The following is a 27,629-nucleotide window of genomic DNA, read 5'->3' on the forward strand; positions in this document are numbered from 1 at the left end:
TCTGCTTACAATCTTCCAACAACTTCTGTTTCACTTACAATAAACTTGAAAAGCATCAATCTGGCTTACAAAGATGTTTGTGATTTGGCCCCTATCATTCCATTCAGCTTTTCTCTTTGTCCATGGTTCTTCAGCCTCACTGACCTTTTTACTGTCCACCAAGCACCAAATTTGTTCCTTTCTCGAGGTTGCACTAGCTGTCAAAATGCTCTTCCCCTTTATTTACACAAGACTAGCTCTTTGTCTCCAAGTGTATCTCATTGTAAAGGTCACTTCTTCAAACAGACCTTTCCTAACCACACAATGGCAAGTGGTTCTTCTGTGTTATATCACTCAGTTTACTGTAGAGTATTACTTTCTGGATTTTTTGGTATATTTTTTAATGCTGTCCTCTAACTCTCCACACTGAAATGTAAGCTTCATGAGAGCAGAAATCTTGCCAGTTTTCTGTTATATTCTTGCTCTTAAAATAATGCTTAGCTACATTTAAGTAATGCAGCTGTATGTGTGCATGTGTTTTGTATATAAATGAATATACAAACCAGTCATTTACTCGTTTCAATCAGATGGCTTTCTTCCTAACACCTTCTAGAGACAGCTAAGAATTACTTATGATTGAGAGAGATAACAATAGATGTTCTTATAGTGTGGCTTATTCTTAAGGAATGGGCATAACTGGGTAGGTTATTGTAGTAAGAAGGGGCAAAGGTAACAAGAGTACTAAGAGTTGCAGAACAGAAACATTTTTCCCTTTCATAATTTCGGCTGTAGTGCAAATTGTGATGAGGAACAAGATATTTTTGTCTCTTCTACATTCTTCTCCCTGCTGTCATCCCTGCTTCCAAGACCCAGAACTCAGGCCAGTACTTTTAAAACTTTAGGTATACTTTATGGAGGGCTAAATAGGTGTTTTGCAGTAGCCTGACCTGGGTCCATAACTATGTTACATTACATTGTTTCTATGAAAACAGGCTCAAAATTCAAGAGAAAAAAATGTAATAGAGGGAACATTTGGAACCCAGCCTTTCCTGTACGAGGGACTACCTGTATCACACATCCTTTTAGCTTATAATTATTTACTTGGGTAAAACTTGGGTAATATTGGGTCAAGATAATCCAGCCTCTATACCACATTCCAAAGAGGGGTTTTCCTTTCATCTCCTGCTTGTACTGGTATCAAATACAAGTAAGCACTCTTCCTTAATTACAGAGACATTGAGTTGGGAATATTTTTACCTAAGCCCTGCCTTAGTCTTTCTTCAGCTTCATCTGGCTCGTGCCTAAACCTAGCCTACTGCCCCCTTTATCTTTCCTTTACTGTTTGTTTATTCCTGGGGTCAGAACCGTGTAAAACTTGGCTGTCCTAGCCTCTGGTACTGTCAGATTTCCTGTATGATTTCAGTGTTTCAAATATCCTTGGAGTACTGTCAAGTAGGAATTATTTAAATCTAGAGATTCTAAGGCATGAAGGGAAAGGAAACACATAATTTTAGGCATAATTTTCCCATTTTGTTCATAGAACCTTTTTTAAAACCTAAATCTTATTTTGGAGAAAATGTCATTTTTAAATTATATCACTTCCAGACTTCTAAATATCATAGGAAGAATTTGAAATAAAATTCGTTATACTAGCTGTTCAGTATGTTCTTTCAGTGCAGTGTTAAAGAGCGTGCATGAAGGAGGGGTTAGTGACAAGAGCTTTAGAGATGATTTAAGGAAACTGGACTTCTAGCCATTACTCATTGCATGACCAGAATCAGTTTCTTGATCCACCCTTGGTTTTCTTGCCTGTAAAATAGGTATAATAATACGTGACAGTTTAAACAGAGTTGATGAAGGGATTAAGTGATATGGATCTCACAGCACTTTGTCAAATGGAAATTGGTTTAGAATGCAGAAAATAATTACCATTATTTGCACTGACATCAACTCTCAAAATGTCAAAAGGGATAGAAACCATCAGGAAATGAGACTGGGGAAAGTTTTATGAGCTGAGAAGGAATTTTTTAAACATATCACATAGTTTCACTGTGTGCGAGGCATAAATACTTAATATATATTATCTATTATCTTATGTAGCTTATATGATTAAGTGAGGGAAAGTGTTTTTTGCCTCCTCCCAAGGTTTATTTTTTTGTCCCTTAGGCTCTTCTCCTGCAAATTAGGTGTTTCTATCTCTTTGGCACTGTGCTAGAAAACACTGTATTATGTGTTTTTGTAACAACAAAATGTTATTAGCTACTGATGGTTAACATTTTTCAGATTTTGATTTTCAGACTTCTAATAGCTCTGAAAACTGAGATATGAGCTATTCTATAGTATACTTAAGTTGCAAGTACATTATTTTTTCCTGCTGCTTTATTTCTCAGTGTATCCTAAGTTACCTGATGGTTGTGCAGGTTGTATACTGCAAGCTCAAGGGGTCATCATAATCTAAAGAACACCCCTGGAGATGTACGGGATACCACATCCCCATATGGTTGTACATGGTGGTAGCCCTGTCCGAAAGCCACTTCATAGCATACAGGAGAGTGAGCACCAGTAGCCTCAGTTACAATGAGTTATTTAAGGCTCACAGAGAATAAATGATTTGCACTTATTTAGTCCAAAGTTTTTATCAAAGGTAAATTGTGGATTTGACCTTATTTCTCTTTCTTATTATTTGGTACTTAACTATCGTTCCATCTTGGATTTAGAAGTCATGTTCTGCAAAGACTTACTGGCAACTTTAGAAATCAAGTTCTAATCTTCTAGGGTCTGAGCAGAAGTAGGAGCCTGGGAGAAGGACTAGAGGTTACTGTCCAAGGCATTTGCCAGTATACACATTCAGTCCCCCGCTTAACAACAATGGGGTCAAAAGGGAATACAGCAGCCCCCCACCCAAAACACACACTCTTCTCGGGAAATGGAACCCAGCTGTTCTGAATTCCTACAGTCATCTCATCTGCCTTGGAGAACAGAAGGAATCAAATTTGGCTCAATCATTTCCTCTCCCCCAATCCTACTTCAGTTAGATTTGGTGTTCTCATTGCTGGGCTCACAGATAGATCAACTGGTTAACAGTCTCAGTGTCAGAAAAATTATGCAAAATTTTCTCATAGTGCAGTGTTAGTGAATATCTACCATGGGGGTAGGAAAGAGCATGAGCTTAGAGTCAGGCAGACCTGAATTCAAGCCCACCAACCCCACATACTAGGTGTCTGACACCCCTGGAGACAAACTGCTTAATCTCAGCCTTAGATCCCCAACCTGAACAACAGGAGCACGAAAATCTCTCAGAGTTGTAGTGAGCATTGAATGAAGGCACCTTTATAATGTACCTAGTGCAGGGCCTCGCATATAGTTGACTCTCAAAGAAATGTTAGATTTTTTTCTTTCTACTTCAATGTACTGATAAATGATTTTAGGCCTCCTGGGGTAGGCTTTATAAAGTCAGCCATATCACAGCAACTGAAAACCAGAAAACCAAGTAAATTCTCCACCTATCTTCATCGCTGTCCTGTGTTTGGAATTCTGGTGAGGTGGACACATCCCCCACTGTGTTCCTGTTTCCTGCAACCTCACTGACTCACTATGTGCTTTACCCTCTGAACACTGGCATTTCCACTCAGCCTCCAGTTGAAGAGGAAGTGCCATAGCTACAGTGTGTATACATATTTAATTGGATGGTTAGCATTTCACTTCAGCTTAAATGGGGATGAAAACAGAGTTACTTTACTCTGAGCCAACGTATGTCAGTTCCCCCAGGAGAACCGTAAAGGGCAGGTGTATTCCGTTTCTAGATACTCTACTAAGCAGTTTCCTTGCCACCAACAAAGGTCAGGACTGCCGAAAATGGGCCCTCCAATCCGAAGAGGCCAAGAGGCAAAGCCACCCAGGCACCTGGCAAGAGGAGCAGCGCTGCACGCCCCTAATCACTCAAATGGTTTTCCACGGGACCTTATCTTCGCCTCTGGCCGGTGAGGAGCTGTCTGGAGGCAAAAAGCTCTGTACTTGCCAGCACACTTCCCAACGAATAGGTGGTGTTGTTAGAAGTGAAGGAAGCTTACAAAGATTCATAAGGACAGAGTGAAACCAAGGCTAGATACCAGATTCACAAAATGTGCTCCATAAATGGTCCAGGGACTGCCTGTTATCCCAAACTAAAAAGCGCTGGGGAACACACTGCGTTCAGCAGGGCCAAAGCATCTTGTAAAAGGCTGGGAAAGATACATTTCAAAACTATTTGCACCCTCTATTCTTTTTGCTCAAAAGAAGAGTATATGCCATACTTTTAAGTTTTTTGGTTTGGACAGTTATAATCCTCAAAGGGCAGTACTGGATGGGCACCTGGCATTGAGCACAAGGTTGGAAGCAGACCAGGATGATAACAGTGATGTCATCCATCAGGAGGTGGTCTGGGGAGCTGAGAATGCATGTGTTGTGCCCACTCTGAAGCTCTTCAGTCTTTGGATCAGAGCCCCAATCCCACAAAAATCACAGTGTGACAAAGGAGAATATAAAAATATTTCTTCCTAGTCCTCTCTGGGCCTTCTTACATACTCCCGGTCAGCCAAAACGAAGACACTTGGCAGAAACATCAGGCTGTTCAAGTGTGTGCACATGTTTTGTGTCTAGAGAGCTGGTGTTATGAATGTGTGATGTGAATGAATGGAAGTTTCCTCTCCTCTTCAGTCTCAAAGTATATCCCAAAGGGAGTGAGCATCAAGTCCAGTGACAGCACAAGGCTCCATGGGGATTATGAAGTGTGAGTCTCTGATGAGTGACTTGTAAATAATAGGCAGGTGATAACTTTCATTTCCCCCTTTTCACATTTGAAAATAAGGGATTGAAAATGAAAAACTTCAAGGACTGTTTTGTTTTGTTGTTTTTCTTTCAAATTCAAGGACTCAGCCTCTATTTTGTAACAACTTTTTCGAGGCATAATTTACATCCAGAAAATTCAGCCATTTGAAGTATACAATTAAGTGATTTTTAAAAATAAATTTACTATGTCCTGTGACCATTACCTTAATTTTGTGTTTGAACATTTCCTTACCCCAGAAAGATCCCCATTGGCCACTTCTAACCTCCAGCCATAGGCAACCACTGATGTACTTTCTGACTCTACAGATTTGCCTCTTCTCAGCATCTCATGAGGACCAATTTTCATATAAAAATGTCATGGATTAGCTACATCATATTTAGTATATGTATAATGAGGGATTTGCCATCAGGTGTGTAAGACTGTTAAATTATTTTTATTTTATTCATCACAAAATCTCTGTAGACATTTTCAAACTACACAAAGGAAATAAATTTGACCCTTGCTACTTTGTGCATATATGGATTTGTCCACCTTTTAAAACAATCCCACTACCCTCCTCCTTTAGCTTATATATTAGGAATTGTTGGGGAAAAATATTACACAGTGGTACTTAGAATTAGCTCTGTGAATGTTGGGGTAATACCCTATGTTTAATGATATACAAATGCTGAGTGTCCTTGGCCAATTTAGTCAGTTAATCATAACACAGTGCTAAGGAGGCAACTCTTGTTAAGTTCAGCTTACTCTCTTCCCTGGTTCCAGAGTGTCATACTATAGATGCTGGTTTTTGGACCCTGAATCAATACAAATCCATGGAAACAATTAGGAAGACAGTAGAGATGAAAGCCTATTGAACCTCTCCTTGCACTAAGAATGCTACACTGTTACTAAATTCAAAAGAAAATAAAATGTGGGCTATCACAATGCCTAACTTGATTGCAATATCATGGGAACCACATGAGCAACAAAATGAATTTAAGACACATAGATATTTTTAGAAGAGAAGGAAAATAAAATGCTAACTCAGTTTAAAAGACAAATCTTACATGTGACCATAAAAGAATTTTAGTATCTGTTAGGGATAGTGCATATTATAGATATGAAATCATGGTGCTTGGCATTTATGCACAAAGCCGGCTGGAATGCCATCATTGCTCCTCAGCACAGGCCTTATATCCTGCCTTTCCCAGCAATGAAGCATAAGCTGTATATTCCTTGTTTATATTCTGCTTCAGTCCAGAAAAGGATTTAAATCCATAAAATACATTGTGTAGTCACCTTTTCTGGCACATGATCCACAAATGCCAAATCTATTGGTGACCATATTGGATAATCTTTTGTTTAGCTCAGCACATATAAATCCTATATTTTATGCTAAGGAGAAAATTGCTTATTTTGATTCTATTATTTACAATCAGGAAACTTTTCTACTCTCCCCTTCCCTGCTCTGGAGCCCAGGGGTCCTTTTGACATGACCCTCCATAAATTGCAAGCTTTTATTAGGTTATCACTGTAAAAATTCATGGGTTCAGGCAATGAGCAAGACTTGTATAATTCAGAACTAAAATGAGCCCCACTGGGGTCCACAAATGGGCCCAGCAGAGGACTAATTATACCTTTTCATTCCTGAGTTGCATAACAACCAATAACCACCAATGTGCAAAAGGATCGTGACAATGTCCTTCTCCGGAGGATTCTATGTACCATGATGCATCAGATGGTTGAAATATGGTAAACCAAGAGCCCTCACTAACCCACTTGTCAAACTAGAGGACAGCAGCTCAGACTGCTCACAGGGCGTCAGCACTCAATGCGAGGCTGCATTAGAAATGGTTCCAAGTTCCACTTGCCTTTTTATCTGTGCTTCCAGAGTCTCAAATTTAGGAGGAAAGGGGCAAACCACATAGAAGAACCTGACAACAATAACTTCTGCTCTATCAAGCATTCTTATCTTGAGCATATGGATTACGCCCTCTCATCTCCAACTTCTACACCTGAGCTGTCTACAGTGGAATATTAGTGACAAGTAATACTCAGAATCAAAAACTAAGGTTCTGACAGATGATACCAATAGCTAGGGAGTCCACACTAGGTCTCTGAGGCAATGTGCATTCCTTTTTTAATTGGAGTATAGTTGATATACAATATTATATTGGTTTGAGGTATACCAAAAATGATATCCATTACTCACTACTCACCATGTCTGAGTATAGTTACCTCATTACTGTACCACAATATTGCAATATTGTTAGTTGTGTTCTCTATGCTGTCAGTACGGCATTATTGATCAAGCATTCAAGTGACCTTCCCTCTACACTACCTAGTAGGCATTAAGAAGGAGATTAATACTATTTTTTAAACATTAAAACAAAAGCAGCAGTGTGATGCAACAGCAAGGCATATAGGCTTCAGAACCATTCTCATTTGTTTTCATTTATGTATTCTGCAAATATTTAGTGAGTGCCCACTAAGTACTAGGTACTACATAATAGAGAGGGGTAAACAAGACAGATGTTATGTTTAATCCCAGGAAGTGCACACTCCAGTGGAAGGAGACAGATACTTAACAAAAATATGATCAAACCTGCGATAGCAATGAGGATGAACATTGCTGAGAACAAAAAACAAAACAGGATCATGAAATCACTGGAAAAGAGCATGTATGTGGGGGGGGGAGTATTGTAATAGGGTGGTATGACCCTTGTACTGCTAATCTTTCAGAAATTACCTAATCACTCAAACCTCTGGTTCTCCCCTGCAAATTTACCCAGGCAGCTCTAGTCTTAGAATCTATGAGAAAGTGTTAACTTTTTCTGAGTCCCACTTCAAATAATGCCTTTGACTTATCTGGCATTTTCCTTCCCTCTCTGGCAGCTGGGACTCTAATATCACCCCCTAAACATCTGTTCTTACCAGGAAGTGTCCAAGTGTCCTGGGTTTTTCTCCCCAACACCCCTTGTCCTCCCAATCTAAGTGTCTGGGTTAGTTGTGACTTTGGAATAGCCAGCAAATGATCCACTCTAAGGCATCAGTGATTAATCATGATTCAATAAGAGCAGACCATTTGTATTTAACACAAAAAGTGTTTCAACCAGAACCATATTTGCATACCTTCATTGTTTAAAAAACACATTTTGTGTAATTTATCTCTTTGGTATCTACAGCAGCCCTGGGAATTAGGCAATCTAGGGATGTTATCAGGTTTGGAGCATGAGGGGATATCTGGCAAAAACATGATTTAAGGAAGGATCTTGGAAAGGAACCTGCAGCGTGGAGATCCCAAGCCCGCCTCTGGCATTCCCATTCCGTCTGGCTCCTAGAGAACTTCCGTCTCCCTGCTAAGAAAATAGGGCTGATGGTAGTTATTCCTACCCACTGAATAGTCAAGAAGAGTAAACCATCATAAAACATCTATGGAAGTGCTCTGAAAATTCTAAGATGTTGAAATAAGAGATGTTTGTCAAAAGACATTCTTTAAGTGCCCAGGAGAGAGACAAGGACAAAACTTGCCATTAGAGCTCAGCTTCATCACATTTTCTTAGCAGCTCGGAGAGAGCTCTCCACATTCCTTTCTGGGCTTTGCACCACAAATTACACCTCCAATCAGAGCCTAAGTACAAATGATGGAAGACCCGGGTCTTATAACCTTTCCTGGACATCTCAAGAGCAGAAACCTCTTAGCAAGCTTGTGAAAAGTATTTGTCAGGTCAAGTGAATATGTGAAGCAATTCTGTGGGTTGAAGTCAATAAAATATACTGATAGTAAATAAAACATAACATTGCTGTAACACAAAATGCAAAATTGAGGGGATTTTGGCCTTCCTGTGCAGACATCATTATTTGACAGGAGTAGTGGGAAGGAAACTGAGATGCAAACATTTCTTCCCTTCACAACCGGTCCTAGAAAACTTTTGGAGTGGGTGAAGTTTGTTTATTATGATTCTTGTTACACCGTGTGGCCTGCCCTGGGCACTGTTCTGACTCCGGACTCCAGGCCAGCCCCTGATAGCCAGGAAATCCACTCTTCATTTCTTCCACTCCCTCTTCTTTATCCTCCATCCCCCGTGAAATGTACCTACTTTGTATGTAGGATGTATGATGCCTTCCATCTAAGGATCCGACTACCATAGCCATAACTTGAAAGGGCCAGAAAAGGCTGAAAATCAACCCTCCCTCCCTTCCCAGACTCTCTTGTTTATAAGAGACTTTTTAAAAATGTATGTGTTTTTTAGTAATGAAAGTAACAACACATTCTCTTCATAAATAAAATGGGAAATATTAATATGCACAGAGTAAAAAAGAAATCATCCAGCAATCCCATCCATCATCTATTGGCATTCTTCTAACTACCTTTCAAATTTTAAAATCCTGGGACATTTAAATAAATTGCACAAAAATGTGTATACAAAGACATATCAAATATTTACCCACACTTTTTAATGGAATCATACTAGGCATAGCTAACCTGCTTAGTTAACGAGGCCTAATTATGTAACTTGCTCTTTCACTTAGCAATGTGTCATGGACTCTTTGTTAGCGTACTTTATATAATGATTTTAACAGTTCCACATTATAGGAAGTTGCATTTTACCAAAAACAGGCAATTCATTTTTAGTTTTTCCTAACATAAGCACTCTGCATAGACCACCCCTAAACAGAAACTTTCACATTTTTCAAATTACTTCTCAATCCCTAGAATTTGTGGACCAAAGATTTGGTGGGTTTTTGAAATTTTTGGTAGTCACACATGCCTGTCTGGATCTTATGATTCATCCTTAGGAATGAGCTAATGGGAGAAATTTTATATAAAGTCAAGGTGGGAACAAAAATAAGATAATTATTACATCTTTCCAGAATCCTCTCAAATATCACCTGCTGCCTCCAGTGCTGGGTTCAAGTTGTATTCATTGACTTTTTCTGTTTATTGTCTCCATTTCCTTCCTTTAATAGTATTCTTGTTTTCCTGAACTCAAAATGCACAAAGCACCCTTTCAGAAAGAGAATTTCTGTGTGGAATAACTGGGTCAATATCCACAGGGCAAAGGCACATGTCGGGTGTCCTCAGCGTACTATCTGGATCTGTAGACTTAGAATCACACCCAAATAGTCCAGCTGACAGAGAAGTTCCTTTTCAACTCATTAAGGCTACCTGGAGGTGAGACTGAGAATTCGTTTTATGTTTCATCCTAGTACGGTGTTTCTCTCAGATCCTTCTCAGATACCTAGCACTCCAGCAAGATGTGGGGCACCCATGGCTTTACTAGTTCTAAAGTAGGACTTGAAAAGAGAATTTAAGAACATTGAGATAGATGAATGCCCCAGAAATAGAACAAAGCATAGAAGAGTGAACTAGGCTTCAAATGCAAGGGTTAAGAAAGGGAGGGAGAGAGATGATTGAGAAGGAAGCAGAAATGAGCTGGAAAGAGTTTTGGGCAGGGAGTCCTAGACTCTGTTGGAGGCAAGAATTGGGTCTCAATTGTACCTAATAAACCGACTTGGGAAAATGACAATCAATTCAGCTATTTGTTTTTGCATCCAGTCTGCCCTTTTTTTCCTTTTCAAAATTAGCAAAATGTTGTTTGACTAAGCCTTACTAATTTTTACCCGCATGGACTTGGTATTAATAAAATTAAGGTTTATTATAAAACTAATGGAATTATGGCTCAAAATTGAAAATATTAGAAGCTTGATGTTATTTTCAAAGTAGGTTCATTCAAGTCTATTTCTATGTACTATAAAGACAGTGTGAATGTAATATCAAGAGAAGCCAGGAAGTTATAGTATTAAAAAGATTACTTTATCAGTCAGCGATCTCTAATATTGTTCTAAAAGAATGAGAGGTCTTCCATGAAAATAGCACCTTCTTAATCTTTCCAATTCATACAAATGCAGTAGTTTGCTAAAGGAGTCAGACTGCTGTTTCTATGTAGAACAGTTTTATTTCTTTTCTTTCAAATAATCAGCTGTTTTAACATTATGTAGTTATAGTTGAACACAGTGAAGTTTATGGATATTCTCTTTGAACACTTCCATTTTCAAATTTAAGATGTATTATCTAGTCCTTGTCAACACCCCCATGGACTTGTGGCTAAGAACATGAACTCCAGCTAGGGTCACACTCTTTGGTCTGAATCCTAGTTTCCCCTCTTACTGGCTATCTAATTTTGGGCAAATTACTTATACTCTGGGATTCAGTCTTCTCATCTATGAAATGGGAATAATAATGTGCCTACTTCATCATTGTCTTGTGGATTACGTGAAAATCCATGTAGACTGTGTCACCTAGGAAGCTTCACGAATGTTAATTCTGTGTTGTCCTTAGCACCACCATCATTTCTGGACATCAGGGACAGAAACACATTCTCCCATAACCCTACATAAGATGTATTAATCCTGAATCACCTAGCTGAAGGAAACCATAATGAAAAACTTTAATATCATTACAATTTCCTTTGTTGTAACCAGAACAAAAAATTTTGAAATGTGATAGGTAATGTTTTCTGTGTACCTGTCAATTTCCAGACAGCATGCTAAGCCTTTTTGCATTACTTCATGTTCATAGCTATAGGAAAGGGGACTTTCATTTTCCCTATTTTACAAATGAGAGATCAGAGGCTTAACAGAGAGGTTCATTATCCCAAGGTCACACAGCCAGTACACAGCAGATGGGACTAGGACCAGCTCTTACTCCATAGCTTACATTCCTTACTGCCGTAACTAGATACACTATGCAGGTCTCAGCTGCGAGGACTGCCATTCTTCAAAAACAATAGTTGTTATCCACACTGTCACACAGACTCAAGTGACCAAATGAGCCACTGACAGTGGCCTCAGCTTCCTAAGTATCTGGATACCAAGCAGAACCACTAATTCACATGCACCAATGGGGAACTGCCAGACCCATGGTCACTGTCCAGCTGCCTGTTCACCACAGTGCCCAGAGACAGGAGACGTCTCTCAAGCCAGACTTGAGACACACATTGGAACTTCCTCTGCTGTCATCTGCATAAATCTTTTTATTTTGGCAAGTAACAAGCAGGACTCCCCCAGCGAAGGTGCCTGCCCGGGCACACCTAACCTGGGCCTCTCAGGACAGCCAGCCTTGCATACAGTGGCGGCGCTCTGCCCCAGCAGGTTGGTCCGGGGCTTTTTCAGGGCCACGAGGAAGAGCAGGGAGAGAGTGACTGACTAATTGAATAGAATGAGCCCCATCTCCGATAAGCCATCAGAGTTCTTCGAACCGTTCAACATGTTTTTGGGGACATTAAAGAATTGGAACCAGGGATTTTAGAAAATTTTAGCAAACCTCATGAAGCGAGGGGTTTGAACAAGGAAGGGGCACTATGGATCCCCTCTTGGACGTTCATGAACATCATACTGAAAAATCCCCTTCTGAGTGTGTTTAAGAGTTGAATATTAGTGTTCTCTTTTGAGAAGGCAGCAAATTACAGCTGAGAGGTAGATCAAACAGCACCACTGCCTTGTGCTCATCCTCTCCTTGGCCCTGTCTTCCCTGAAAAATCAGACCCTATTATTTTTCTCTCTTAATTAGAGTCTCTTTCTTTGGATTTAAACTATACCAGGATTTCAAATATATAATAGAAAAACTGAGTCCCAAGGGTAACCTGCAAAGTACACACATCCACAGTATCATACCCAAGTGAAAAACATTTGCTAACAGAAGCGGTTGATTGTGTTGATCTGTCTGTCAGCTATTCCCCGCATTATCGGGCAAATCCCAGGGAGCTGCCATTGTCCTCACGCAGATGGACACACACGCTCCCTGAGCGGTTAGTGGATCTCCATCTGGTTGGGGAGCCTTAAAAGAAAAAACAACCCTGGTGCTCAGGCAGCATCTGACAACAGTCAAGCAGAAACATGGGGTGGGGCTAGGCCAGCAAATGGTATTGTTCCAAAGTTGCTCTCATGATTCTTATGTACAACTGGGGATAAAAATGAGAAGAAGCAGGTGTTCTAATCTGCCAACATGAGTCCTCTTGAGCTTTTTACTTATATGTTTTCCTTTCCTCTAAAAATAGGTCATGTCACTGCCTCCATTTCTTTTTTTCCTCTCGAGGGACTTTCATAGGTAGAAATTTTATTTAAGTGTATCTCCCTTTTTCAATTTTACAGTTCTCCTAACTATCCAACAATCTGTCAAATGTCAAGAATTCCTCAAACTCTTAAACTTCATTCAAAAGCTAAATAAGGATTCTTTTCATGTGAACCAGTGAAATGTGTGTAAGATCATGTGGTTTTTTTAACTACTTGGGTAAATAAATATCACAACTAAAGATAAAACATTACCTAAGGTCCTCAGTGACAGAATGATTAGTACATAAATAAATGATATGTCCTCTTGAATTCTATGAGAGCAAGACAAGCACATAGGAGAGAGGACAGAATAGAGAGGGAGGAATATATGCATTGCTGGAATAAAGATACCTGCCCCTCAGCCACTAGTCAGGTTAGGGCCTTGCACCAGAAGATCTCTAATGTATTGTTATGACTTAGGTTACATGGAAATTTTAAAATAAAGAATCTTTGATTTTTAAGAATAATTTTGTTCTCTATCACATTTTTAAATGCATAGAATCATAAAGTTAATGAATCTTTAAAGGATATTATAACTCCTGAAAAGTTTAGAATCATTAAGTCAGAATTCCTTACCACTTACTATCTTGGGATCTGGCTCTGTTGTATTATAAAAATAGCTAATAATATTAAGTACTTATTAAGTGCCAGGCCCTAGACTGAGTGTTGTTGATGTTAACTCACTTCCTTCCAACCCTATAAGGTAGGTAAGCTTCTTACCCTGGCAAATGAAGGAGCCAGAATTCAATGAAGTGAATTTTCCCTCCTCCCTTGGCCCTTCAGGGTACCCAGGCTGGAAACAGGGTGGTTTTTTTGGGTTTTGTTTCTTTTTGCTTTTTTAATTAAAAAAAAGCAAATGCAACATAACATAACTTAAGAGTGGGAGGACATTACAGTCAACAGCCCAGCCTCTCCACCAAGCCCACCCGAGATATTTCATGAGCAGAGTGACCACTATATCTGAGGGCATCACTGTTTCTAAATCAACTGCTGCTTACTTTCCCCCATTTATCTTCTTTCCTGAAAATCAAACATCTATGCCTCTTAGCAAAGCCCCCCAAAACTGTGGGCACTTGGAACAACAGCCCCCATTCCCATGCCTTAGAATTATGGTTCTCAAACCTTGGTGTAGAAAGGCATAACCTAAGGCACTTGTTAAAATGCATATTTCTGGGTCCTTTCCTCAGAGCCTGATTCAGGGGGTTGAGTGTGGAGCCCCATGTCATATCACAGCAGGCTATTTCCCATGCCAGTGGTGGACACACCTGATGACATGACCCTTCATCTCTGAAACACAGTCATCATGCCAGCATGTCTCCATGGCTGCACTGATAAATGGATGGCTATTGATTTGAAGTAAATAATTTTGCCAGCATTTCTTATCATTTTTGAAAAGTAAATGACTCCATGCTGGTTTAATTTCATAAATATTGTCACAGTTTGATCAGTTGGCAGTATCTTCATGCCTGGAGATCTCTTGTCCTAGGATCTTTGAATATTCACTTAGGTCATTTATTCTTTAAGATGTTATCACTAGTCAACTCTAACGAAGGAATGTGCTCATGCACAAACTCCTCCAAAAAAAGAAAACTCACATGAAAATCATGTACGTGAATGTTGTATTTTGATGTGTTCTGTGCAGCACCCAAACAGTTAAGTTAGGAAGATACGCTAGTCTAAATCCTTTATTTCAGACAAGGACACCAGAACCTAAAAAAGTGAAGTGTCTTATCCAAGTCCAGATGGACAGAAGAGCCAAGAGTGCCTCCTCAATGGGGCTTCTCCCACTACTCCACCAGGAAGCTCTGTCCCCTCTGGGCCCTTGTACTCAGGAAATCTCAGGTGCTGAGGGGAAGCTGGGGGAAGTACTACACCTCCATAAATAGTCTGGACTCCAGCTGTAATCACTGTCGGCACCGGGTCCTGAGCACGAATGGCTTGAGAGCTGACCAGGCAGCCCCCAAACCAGCTGAGAGTCAAGAATAAGTCAAATTGTCTGGGATTTGTCATCTGTTCTAGATAATACGTAAACCCTATGTGTGACCTGCAAGACTAAGAATTATCCTTTGGCAGAAGAGATGTTTAAGGTTTAGTCTATATATATATATATATATAGCTACAAAGTTTGAGAGATTCAGGTAAAGAGTAACTTCTGGAGGAAAGGGGAGTGTGTTGACCCAGTCCTGCGTGTTGACTGGGTGATTCATCCAAGGTTAAATACACTGAACTCGAGACAGGTCAGCAGAGAACATACACCCTGACTCTGTGGTGTGTGGTTTAATTCCAGCCGTGCTGCCTCCCGAAAGAAGCTTCCCTGTTATTGATATACAGTCATAGGTACTTAGGAGGCAGGATCAAAAGTCTAAGACTGTATGACTAAAATTGATTAAAATTCAAGGTAGGCATTTAAAAGCAAAATTTCTTATTAGGAACCTGGCCTGGAACATATATGAAGGAAAACATATATATCATATTATATAATCAACATGTCTTAGTTTTGCCAATCATAGGAGAAACATGATTCATATATATAGTTAATGGGCCAGGGCCAAGTTCTGAATATGATTACAACATAGTAGTTATGTTTTGGATTTTACTTTGGGGAATGGCATTAGGTTGGCTTCTACCTGGTTTAGCCATAGCAGGTTACGAGCTTAGTGTTCAAGGTAGGACTTGGCAATGAAATGTTTCCACATTTTTTTTAAACACACCTTTTGAATTAGAAAGACAAAAAGGCCTGATGTATGGCCCAGGTAAATAAAACATATACCAGACTCAGGTTGGCCTAAAACATGTTCTGTTTATGTGAGAAGCTAGTCTCTTTGGCTACTAATTTTTAGGGAAATCCAGAGAAAGGCATCTGAAAACAGGAACCTGTTATTATAAGAATTCTCATGTGATCCATTAATAGACTATTGGAAAATGGCTTAAGGGAGAGGAAATCCCTGCAGACCCAGGTGCACCATGCACTTCAGGCAAAAGGAATGGTTTGGGTGTTCAGGGTCCCTGGGCCCAGGAATATTTGATTTTATACTCAGCCCCTTCTGGTGCAGTGGCAGAAACCTCCAGAAAGTCCACAGGTTGAAGGAAAGGACACCCAGTAAGCCCAGTGTGCTGTGCACCACATGCCAGGGAGCTAAGCAGGTGTGGCAGTGGAGCAGCACCAGGTCACCTGCCCTGCAGTGTGGGGAGGGTATACCCCACTCTGGTGGCCCTGACTAACGTGGCCATCAGTTCACCACCAGCTGGTGTCAGCAGCCATGTCAGCACAGAAAAAGGTCTCGGGTGTTCCTCGGTGGTAGCTGAGCTGTAAGCTGCTTTCTCCTGCCTTGGACTCTGTTCTTTTACTTTCCTTGCTCAGCTGTCTGTCCTTGAAAAGGCAAAGCAAAATGACTTCATTTCTTTGAGGCTGCTGCTACTAACAACTCTTAATAATGTAGTGCAAGAGACCATTAAGATTTGTCTCGCTTGGCTTTTACTAACTGGTCTCTGTCATCGTCCTGACTGGGCTGCAGTGTGTCATCTGAACGGATGAAGCAGCACAGACCCAGGAGGGCAGGCCAGCAAACTGCCTGCCTGCACCTTTAGGCTTTGCTCTTACTGATATAGAAACAAGTGTTCTGCAAGGACACGTTGCAAATTTCTGAATAGAAGGCACCTGAAATGAACTAACAGGAAAGGAAAATTTTAACATTCCTGGGAGGGCTAGTGAGGTATGGTCTGAAATGGGCTCTGGAATCAAACAGATTTGGTTTTAAAATCCTTGTTCTGTTGACCAACACCCTGTCCAAGAATCATAATGATATAACATCACAGTTTCCCATGTCATAAAAGGGGAATAACAACATCCACTCCATAAGACTTATAAGGGGTTGGAATGAGAATATATGTGTAAGGTGGAGTATAGTGCCTGATACAAACTCATCAGTGTTCACCTTTAATTATAAAGTAGTAACTAAAATCTGCTTTCCATCACAGAGGTCAGAAAGAGATGAGCCCTCAAGGTTAACCAGCTCCCTTTCAGAAAGAGGTACTGCAGATGCAGTAACTTCTGAGCAGCCTCAACAACCTTCTCACCCACTATAAAGCATGGAAATCTACAGGCTGATATCAGCTTACATGCTTTATGTATTGTCCCCACTGGAAATTTACTAAAGGATAGTGGCAACAAAATAGCAACAGAGAGGAGAAAGTAGTCCAGATATACGTCATGCTCAAAGTGCCAGGAACTGCTGGAGGACTAGAGTAGACAAGACACTATGTAATAATACCAAACCTGCCATTACTGGCTTTGCAAATGTGAGTTCAGTTCAACAGTTATCAACATCTACTACAAACCTACTGTGCAAGGTATTTGCAAAGGTAACTAAAAGGACTTTGATATCAGAAACTAGGCAATTGCACAGAAAAGAAATTGAGTATCTTGCAAGTTCTGTATACATACTTAATAAAGGGAGCTATTTCAGATCCTACCTGAATTTTAATAAACAAATCTAGCCAAATTTATTCACATTGCATTTCCAAAGCAACAAAAAGCTACTCTTGCTTTGTACCAAGAAACAAAAGCACTTTACATGTTATATTTGAACAGCACTCTGAAGTGGGCGTCAGTATCCCCATTTCACAGATTAGGAAATAGAGGTTCAGAGACATTAAGTAAACTACCGAGCTATTATTAACAACATTTGGTTGCTAAGGCAGAAATTGAAACCCTCTGGCCCAAATATGCTCTAAACCCCTGTGCTGTACTCATGAAGGAGTATAAATCATGCTTTTCCTATGGATCATGACTTTTCCTGTCTTCAGGAACAGATTCATTCAGGATAATTGATGATGAGCTTAGAGGATGGTCATTGGTATGCATGGCACAGTGCAAGATGACACAATGAACAAGCATTTGCCTTGAAGGCCAGAGGCCTGAGCTCAAGTCCTAACACTGCCTGTCCTGTGATGCTGCTCCTGTTACTTATCGTCTCTAAGCCTAGTGTTCTAGCCAGTGCAGCTTCCTCCCCTCATAGAATTGTCAGTCAACGTGGTCATACAGGTGAGTCTGCTTTCCTATTCATAAGGCTCCAGGCAAATGCCAGCTATTATTATAGCTCACTTAGTTTCAGTTCCACTGTTGACTTGCTCTTGAATCTGGAAATATCTCCTGATACCTTAACTTTCTCCTCCTTAAACCTGGTGATACAGCATCTTTTAGTAATAGCCTCCAGCAGCCTTCTCAAACTTCAGTGAGGAATCTTCTGGGATGTTGTTAAAACAGATTCCTGGGCCCCAGTGATTCTGACCTGGCACAGCTGGGTGTAACAGTCACTCTTATGGACCCCAGATGGTTCTGATGAAGATGGCCTGTGATCGCTCTAGGAGCCGCAAGCTCCATCCTATCACAGAGACCGGTGGTGACTGTGGGGCAAGCACTTGACCAAGGTCACCCGTCAGTTAGTAACACAGCCCAACTGAACGTCGACTCCTAGATCTGTTCTGCCCACAGGACTAGGGACCAAGAGAACATCAGAATGCCCCTCCCCTGGATTGCTGGGTTTCCAGCAGGGGACTGATGTACACAGCTGAAGCTCCCAGCACTGCACAGACGTCTTTATAATACTAACTGACTGTCACTGCCTTTCTCTTCTCCCACAGACACGTTCGCCAGCAAAGTGGCAGCCACCCAGGACCAGTACGCAGATGCATCCATAGGGAACGTCACTGGCAGCAACGCGGTGAATGTCTTCCTGGGAATCGGTGTGGCCTGGTCCATCGCGGCCATCTACCACGCGGCCAATGGGGAACAGTTCAAAGTGTCCCCTGGCACGCTAGCTTTCTCTGTCACTCTCTTCACCATTTTTGCTTTCATCAATGTGGGGGTGCTGCTGTATCGGCGGAGGCCAGAAATTGGAGGTGAGCTGGGTGGGCCCCGGACTGCCAAGCTCCTCACATCCTCCCTCTTTGTGCTCCTGTGGCTCTTGTACATTTTCTTCTCCTCCCTGGAGGCCTACTGCCACATAAAAGGCTTCTAAAGGAACAATCAGATATAGTAAATTTATATATATATATATATATATATGCATATATATATATACACACATAAAATTATGTATAACGAACAGATGAAACTGATATTTGTCATGTTCACTTACCTGCTGATGGAATCCAGCTTCAAGAGCATACTCTGTACAAGGGCGAAAGTGAGAAACCATCACCTCCCATTCCCAGGGGCATCGTCACATTGAACGAGGCATGGAGGCAGGGCCATCTTCTTGGCTCAGCCCAGAAGGACTGTGTGCTTTCCAGGTTCATAGATAATTAAGTCTTTGTTTTCTCTTTTTGTTTGTTTTCAGGGAGGGGTTGGGAGGTGGTTCATGTTTGGCTTTTATATTGTTTTGTTTTGTTGAGAGGGTCAGGGTTTTTGCTTCTCTCGTGGGAGGTGATGACCAATCTAAATGCAAATGGGTTTTTGGTAAAAATTTGGTAAAGATTAAGATTACTCTCTCTTCACCCACTTTAAAGATTATTTTGGATTAAGCAAACATATAGGCATGGAAGCAGCAGCATGTCTTCACTTTATTACTAAATTTCATGCTTATCTCTGGAATGTGAGCAGAGGTGAAACTGCCTCCACGAAGCGTGGGAGCTCAAGTGGAGCCCGGATGTGATGGCTCCAGATGCAGTCTGATGTTTAAAAAAATGATGCCTGGCACTCTTGTTCAACAGGGACAGGAACAACGTGCCTAGATTCCCAGGAACATGAAAAATCCTTTATTTCCTATCTCTTTAGCTCTGGACTGTGATTAGTGAGGCCCTTATTCTGGTGGCCCATCCCAACCCTCTTCCTTTCACCCACCACCCCTCATGCAAACAGGAAGAATAACCCCTACATTCAAGCAGCACATCATCCTTTGTCATTCACATCCGTACGTGTCCCAGTCCTGTGTTGCTGTTGCCAGGGATCGTTCATGGGTTTTATTTTCAGAAGTACCCCTGGCTCGCACAGTCCTGTTGCAGTCATGGCTGAACACCTGCTCCTTCATGTGCTTGTTCGGGAATGTTGTGTGACACCTGTTACACAGTGCATGGATGAAAACAAATAAACGTATCTGTATATAGAGTATAGCATATACTGTTCTCCCATTCAGCAATGTTGACTGGACATTGAAGACCTACGTGTTTTATTTTCACCTGAGATGTAATTTCTGTGTTGTTACTGAGTTTGGTTTTATGAGGGATCAGAGGAGACAATGGCTTATTGTTCATGGATCTGCACATTCATTTCTAAGAAGCAATAACTGGTATGTGGGAAGTAAAAGCTATTGAGAGGACAGCAGGCAAACTACAAAGTGTCATGGAAAGTTAGCCATGTGAAACACACCAGCGGCCTCTAAAAATTGCCTGTTGATTCAGGAAGGCCAAGGAGAAAGGTGGGGGCCTGGGCTTCAGCAGCCTCCGTTTCCACAACACCCCTGCCCCCAGAGTATTTATTTCACGTCTGCTCTGTCTGGCACAGATGGTAGATAGTGCTGGTTTGTTTTATTTTATTTTTTTTTTGTATAAGGCTATTTTGAGCCCAGTTTCTTCCACCATCCAGACCCTTCTGATTGTATCTGCAGTTCCTGAGTAGGAAAGAAGCCACAGTGACCAATGGGCCTTTATAAAAGTGCATCTTCTGTACTTATGACTAAGGTGTAAGCAATTAATGAGACAATTAGTGCCTCCTGGGAGGATTGCTCTGGAAGGTTTTTAACCCTGGAGAAGAAATGGTTCTATTTCAAAACACCAAAGAGCGTGGATAAACCCAACATTCCAAAGTAGTGAGCCAACTAATGAGGAAAAATGGAATAACTTTGGTCTTCTCTCAGACACTTCTCTATAAAGAATCTGGGGACACCACTGACCCTCTGTGCTGATTAGAGATATTTCAGAAATAAAAGCTGTAGAGAGTTACTTTTTCTTCTTCTAATCAGTAATCATGATCATTTGTCATTTAATAACTGAATAATTAAATAATGGTTTTCCACTCAATATGCCAGGTACTGTACTACTCTTGGGGACTCAACTATGAATGAGACAGCCTGGATCCCTATCCACGGCAGGGGTTCTCAGCTAATGTGATTACTATTTGATTACTATTTGCATGGTTAAAGTTAACACAGCCACAAGGAAATGGTTTTGTCTTGCAAGCAAAGACGTAGTTATCAAACTCAACACATTGAAACTGTAGAAATACAGTCATCCAAATAGCTAGGATTGTCTTTAGCTACAAGTGTAGAAAGCATAGGCTAGGAAAGCATCCAATGCATCCTTGGGCAATCTAGCAGCTGGGTCCATCTCCCGGTTTTTAGCCAAGGGAGGCAATCATGTGAGTGATCCATCAGATCACTGTGAAGGCCCAATTAATTCCAGTTTTCATCTCTGTTGGACAACAGGACTTTTCTATGGCCCACACCACTACAATTCCTCATATGTCCTGGAGACACACACACCCTAACAGGTCATCGCCCAGCAGTGGTGGCCTAACTCCTTGGGGGGCACATTCTTACCCACCTTCTTTTTTGGAAGATATACTAAATGGAAAACTAGTCTAGAAACACCAAGTAAGTAACAGTCAAAGGATGTGAACTGTTTAAACATTAGAAAGATTTTGCACTCAATTTTAGCCATATTTGGAATGTCAGTAAACCCATAGCAAATTTTCACAGAGAACTTTAATTCTTGCCGTTAAATTTTAATTTCAAAGCTTTTTGTTTTGTTTGCTTTTTAAATGTTCATGTTATAGGGAAAATATGATTCTGGTTGTTCAGGGTTATGAATAGAGTTGTGTAATATTTCATTTTATTTCATTTTGTGTGTATTGTGCACAGCTTTAGGGGGGAAGGTGCACTAATTGTGCTGTTCCTTTTAAATGGTACACATTATTGGCACAAATAAAGTTTCTAATTGTTTCTGATTTTATCACTAGTGATACAGCATATTCTGTATGGAATGTTTTCTCTCATTGTCATCTATTTCATTTTTTTGTTTTCATATTTTGAAGAAATAAAGACCAAAACAATATTTTTTGTGCAGTCAGTATCCTCAACCAAAAGAAAGCAAATAGATACTAAGTATTCAAACTTTTTCAAATGTCAACCCTTTGGTCATGCAACATTTCCTTTTTAATGTTCTCAGAGAGCAGAGTGTCAGAATATGTGTTGATCTAACAGTACTGAGATTAATGTTGGATGTCTCTCCATTTCACTTTTCTTTTCCCCCACATCTTTTAGTACATTATCTACATTCTTCTTGCATTCAAGAACATGAACCCATAACAGTTACACATCAGACCACTTTCCTGCATAGTGTTACACCAAATCAATCAATCCCAAGAACACTGTCAGAGGTGTGTAACTAGTTGCTTCCCAAGGCATACCTAAGTAAATTGTAATTTTAGTATTTCATACTGTATTCCTCTTGATTCCCAATATAACTTCTGCCTTGCATTATTTCTGACTGTATATTTATATCATTTTCCTATGTCATAATAATCAGAACAGGAAGAGCTAACACCGGAAATAAGTATTTGTGGGGGGAAAATGTGATCTCTAGTTTGTATACTTATTTGCAAGTCTATGTTAATATCAATGGATTTATTCTTACTACAACAGACAGTCCACTGTGTACATGTAAATGATATGTTTTTCATCTGATCTCTAAAATTTTCTTTAGAGTTGCTCAGTATACCCATACATGGTTATGTGTGGCACATTCACATGTGAAGGAAATAAGGTACAATTTAAATTTTTCTTAAACAATATGTCTCCTGGATACTAATCTTTGGTTTAACACAAAATGAGCAGCCAACATTTACTTCTTTAAACAGCAAAAAGAGTAATTCAATGACCAGAGTACACTTGACTGTTTAACAACTCTTTGGCAAAATGCCTTGGCCCAGTGATTTTCAACCTCATATAAGCTAGTTTTAATTCTTGGAAGGATTCTAATTCAAGCCTCCCACCAGTGAAGATTTTATAGAGCTTTGTTTTGCATGGTTCACAGCATAAACACACTATGATTTTTCTTGTCGTTTTTCAAAGAAAAGATTACAAAAGATGCTATTTTAAACAACCCTGAGGCTATTCTGATAGGTGGATCTCACCCACAGTGAAAATCCCTAAGGCGGCCCCTTTCCCAGTGGTCTATTAATAAAAGCTCACTGCCCACACTGCCTTTTCCATACAGGACTTGATTCGTTGTTAATACCACAGCCGAGGTCCCCTGATACTTACCTGTCTAAATGAAAGTGAGATTGACTAGTTTGCTCTGCATATATCTGAGAACTTTGTGGAAGCAATTAGAACAAATTAATTTCCTCTGGTAGATAATGAGGCCCTCTGTTCTCTAATAGTGACAAAACTTCACCATCTCAAGAAGGTACACCAGCCCCTTTTTGACTTCTTCCTGTGTTTCCTGGCTCAAGATGTGGAGTCTCACTTTTGATTCTTTTTTTCTGTCTCTGACCTCTGACAGCTGCCTCCAGAACAAGTCTTGTGTATAGTTTTATAACTCCAAGGACACTTGGCCATTTCATGATTGGTGATGTTCGGCACTGGATTCTCACCCTGACCTGCATTTGGCATTTGGCTTTTGTTGTAGTAATCACTTCACTTGGCCACCACCTCCCAGCTGTTGTAAAATTGGGCATTCAATTGATAAACAAGTGAGTGCATTATGAAGAGAAATGCAGAATCAGAGTTATCTTATATAGAGAGAAAGATGTCATGAGTAGACTCATTAGCTTTTGTGCAGTTCTACCTACAGATTTTTGTTAACAGACTGCATTTATGCTCTTTTTCAACCATTACATTCTTACCACTTCTAGCCCTGTTCACTGCCTTCCACCCAGCATGCTTCAAGCACTGGGTGGTGCCAATGGCATTCCACCTACAGGATAACACAGGACGGGGAAACAATTGTAGTAGATATTTCATTTCCGGAGCTTGATCAGGCCACGGTCAATCATCTCCCAAAGCAAAGAATGTCTTATCTATAAACAAAGCAACCACTGAGTTGGCACTCCCAAGGGAAAGAGCGCTTCAGCTTTCCAGCCCACAGGGCATGGTGAGCATATAGCTTTCTGTCACTTTTTCCCTACCTGACAAAATGCCCAAAAAGATGTCCTCAGGAGCTCTACTAATTTTGTTTTGTCAAAGGTCCACGATTTAATTTCCTAAGGGACCTTTAAATCAGTGACCATTGTGTAATTTATTGTTTTGATTATTTCTAGGGAAGAATGTTACTTCATAACTTCAAAAAGCAACATGACTTTGTAGGTAAAACTACAGCCCATAGCTTTCCAGGAAGACTTGTCTGCCCAGAATCTCCTGGTCTGTCTGTGATCAATGCAGTACTTGACACCTGCTTCACTTGCTCACATTCCTTAGAATCATGCTGTCCTAACCTTTTTTCAAAGACCCAGAGAGGTATCCCCTTTGGCATATGCAATCTCCATCTTTCTTTTCTCTAATTCTGACCTTTGTAGTTGTTCCTTGACTACTCCAATCATATTCACTGCCGTTGGTAATGCTCACCATCACCTCTCAGCAATGGGGAAAAGGCTTATGAAAAAGTACTGCGGGCATGTTTTTCTGAAAATGAATTTTTCAGAGGAAAAGAAAATATAATGACATTCCACCTAGAAAACAGTTGTTAGATCATAGTATAGTATCTCTAGAAATGTTTAAGACAAATTGTACCCTACAGCTACACGCTCCAGCAGCATTGTTGATCTTATTCCTCTATTGATCACATTTTTATGCTTCAGTGCCTTTTATTCTATCAATATACGTAGATATGGTTTGGAAATTAGGAGCTCCCCACCCCCACCCCCACCCCCTACACACACACACCCAACTCCTGTGAAAGTTTCTACAAAGGTGAAGTGTATCAACATAGAAAGCTACTTCCATAACTCCAAGAAATACCAGTGGGTCAAATGCTTCTCTGTATTATATTCCTGCTTTGCAAATGGCAGGAAAATCCACATTTAATAACCAAACACATCAAAAAAGAAATTAACTTCAATGTTACTAAGTTGATTTTGACAGTTGATGCACAGCATAACCCTCTTAACTTGATGATTGCAAAGACAGATCTAGCCAAATCCAAGAGCTCTTCTGGGGGGGAGTGGGAAATTAATTTACTAGAATCACTATACAGCCCTCTGTACTGGAAATTGTTTATTCACCTAGAAGGATCTACAGAGATTGTTTCCCAGAGCTTTTCCCTAAATTCCCAAGTCGAAATAAACTACTTTTAATTACAGAACTTTTTATTAGATTCCTTGAAGCCACAAGGTAGGAAAACAGATACGTTTTTTTAGGAGATTTTTCCTAAAAATGTGGTTCTAGGTTTGCAGTGACCCATCCTCTAAAGCATAGATCCCATTCTTTCCAAGTGGAAGGAAAAATTCTGTTAAATAAATAAATATATAACCACTTTTCAAATATTTCAGTTAAAAAAATCAACCATAGATGTAAGGTAAAAGTGATATGCTCCAGATGGCTAATATTGAAAAAACAATTTTCTCTATAGATACCTTTCTCTAACTGCTTATACTTAAAAAACTTTGAAAAATACTCCAAGGAAGAAATCTTAAAATTTTTTTGGTCTCATAATGTTCATGTAATTGATTAATATGGCTAAAATAATATTTTAGGTGAGACTTATCTATGTTGTTGACAAGAATGTATTTTAAATTGAGAGAATTAGTACAAAGAAAATGGAAGAAAGCTTTCATCACAGATTACCCTTGTCTAAAATGTTTGAAAGTCATCAACTTTAAGGAAGATAGATTCCCAGTTTCCAGAAACAATATAATTTTGATTTGTAGTCTCAGTTTTTACATGAAAATCAAAGCTGGACATACATAACTTTTGGCTTTAGGAGCCAAAAATAAAGTAAGCTTTTGGCACACTTTTCCATATTACAGTTATTTTGTGAAATATACTACACTGGTGTTTCACAAAAGTGCCTTCAATAATTGCCCTCTTTCCTTTTTTAAGCCATGAAGTTTCTAAATTTTACAACTTAATTCGACAATTTCATTTATAAAAGACTGATTCCATTCTGATGTTGTTATTTACATTTCAGAATTAATTTTAATATTTAAAAGAGTCAATATACCAGATGGGATATTGAGCCTGACTCTATCCCAAATAAACAATAAAGTGCAGACAGACCTACCAGTAGTTAAGAGGTTTCTGAAACATGCCTTTTCATGCACAGCAAAGAGAAGTGTTGTTTTCAATCTTCTTTCTACCCAAAGTTGCCATTTCAACTGGTGGAAAAAAAAAAAAAAAAACAGGATTTGAAATGCTAGTTTGAAGATTATTTCTAAGAGATCAGACATGGTTTCAGCATTAAATCTCCTCTAACCCATCTGTCTTGAGCATAAAGACACATAAATAGAAAAATACATGATACATATCAAATAACTTGCATTACTTTTTGGATGTCTAGGTCTGCTGTGAGAGCCCATGTCAGGATAGTGCTCGTTTTTATCAAGTCCCTTTTATAAATGAAACCTGGGGAAGGGAGATGAAAGGAAACAAATTCTGGATTCTTTTTTGTTCTTGTTAAAGATGCAAATGAAAGTGGTTTGAAAAGTGCTTAGAATGTTAATTATTTGCATCCTTCTAAAGACATAAGTAGGTTTTTTTAAAGAAATTCATTTTTCTTCCCTTCATTTAGCACACATTTCTGAAAATCTTTAAGAGCAGTTAGGGTTTGTTCCTGACTTTTCCAATTACCCTCTGCCTTTGGAGGGGGAAGGGAGAGTGGGTATTGAAAACAGCTCTTTAAAAAAACCTCATGTAGGTCAAATCCTGGAGGATTAAAATGATGAGATTTTATATTTTCCCTGGAAACATAATACTGAGCAGGCAGGCACCCTGCTCATCAGGTGGACATTTTCTAGAAATGTGTTTCGGCATGTTGGGGAAGAAAGGGGATGGGACTCCCACCCAGTTGGGCCACAAACACCTAATCATCTACCACCACATAGATCCTCTGCCAGCTGTAGTTCAGATATTCTCACTGAACCAGCCCTCAACTTTCATAAACACTGGTTGTGTTGTCCCTAGCATTTTCCCTCCAAGATCTTACTAACAGTCAAATTAGTGCTTTTAACCAATAGGTACATGACACTTTGCCAAAGTGTCCTGTCAGGGTGAGGAGTAGATATAGAGAGGGTTAGTTATATTGATGCCAAGTCATTGGAACCTACTTAATCAACTCCTTCATTACATATTGGACCCTGATTGTGACACTTACTACTATAAATTCTAGGAGGAATTTAACCTATTGCTCTTTCAACAAAACTTGTGGTATTGGATCTAAGCAAAGAATAACATCATGCAAAAACTGAAAGTCATTTTTATTAGCTACAGCTGTTATGATTTGCAAGAAACTAGTGTCTTTGAAGTTTCAGTCTAAAACTCTAAGAACAACAAGGTGTTTGCTGCCATCAATATTTCTGTTGGAAACTTGACACTCCAAATCTCTGAGCAGATGATGCCATGGTAAATGCATACATGAGGCTTAAAATATTCTTGATATTCTCAGGTTGTTCTCACAGATTCTACATAGATTTACATTTTTTTTTAAAAAGTGTCTCACCAAGATGGATTGGGAATTTTCCCAATAACTGGTTTCATTTTTTTGAAAAATGAGTCTAGCACCCAAAGTTGGGAGA

The 27,629-nt window shown here is 39.8% G+C and overlaps 1 protein-coding gene across 2 annotated transcripts in view; it reads left to right on the forward strand.

Annotated features, from left to right (window-relative positions):
* Positions 1-26,892, forward strand: part of SLC8A1 (solute carrier family 8 member A1) — a 317,884-nt gene extending 290,992 nt beyond the window's left edge. For both annotated transcript variants that reach the window (XM_036925565.2, XM_036925578.2), the window contains one exon: positions 18,545-26,892. In XM_036925565.2, the coding sequence (XP_036781460.1) occupies positions 18,545-18,921 (377 nt within the window). In that variant the 3' untranslated portion in view covers positions 18,922-26,892. The remainder of the gene's footprint in view (positions 1-18,544) is intronic.
* The last annotated feature ends 737 nt before the right edge of the window (positions 26,893-27,629 follow it).

This window comes from Manis pentadactyla, chromosome 2 (assembly GCF_030020395.1).
Source record: "Manis pentadactyla isolate mManPen7 chromosome 2, mManPen7.hap1, whole genome shotgun sequence".
NCBI classification, from domain to species: Eukaryota; Metazoa; Chordata; class Mammalia; order Pholidota; family Manidae; genus Manis; species Manis pentadactyla.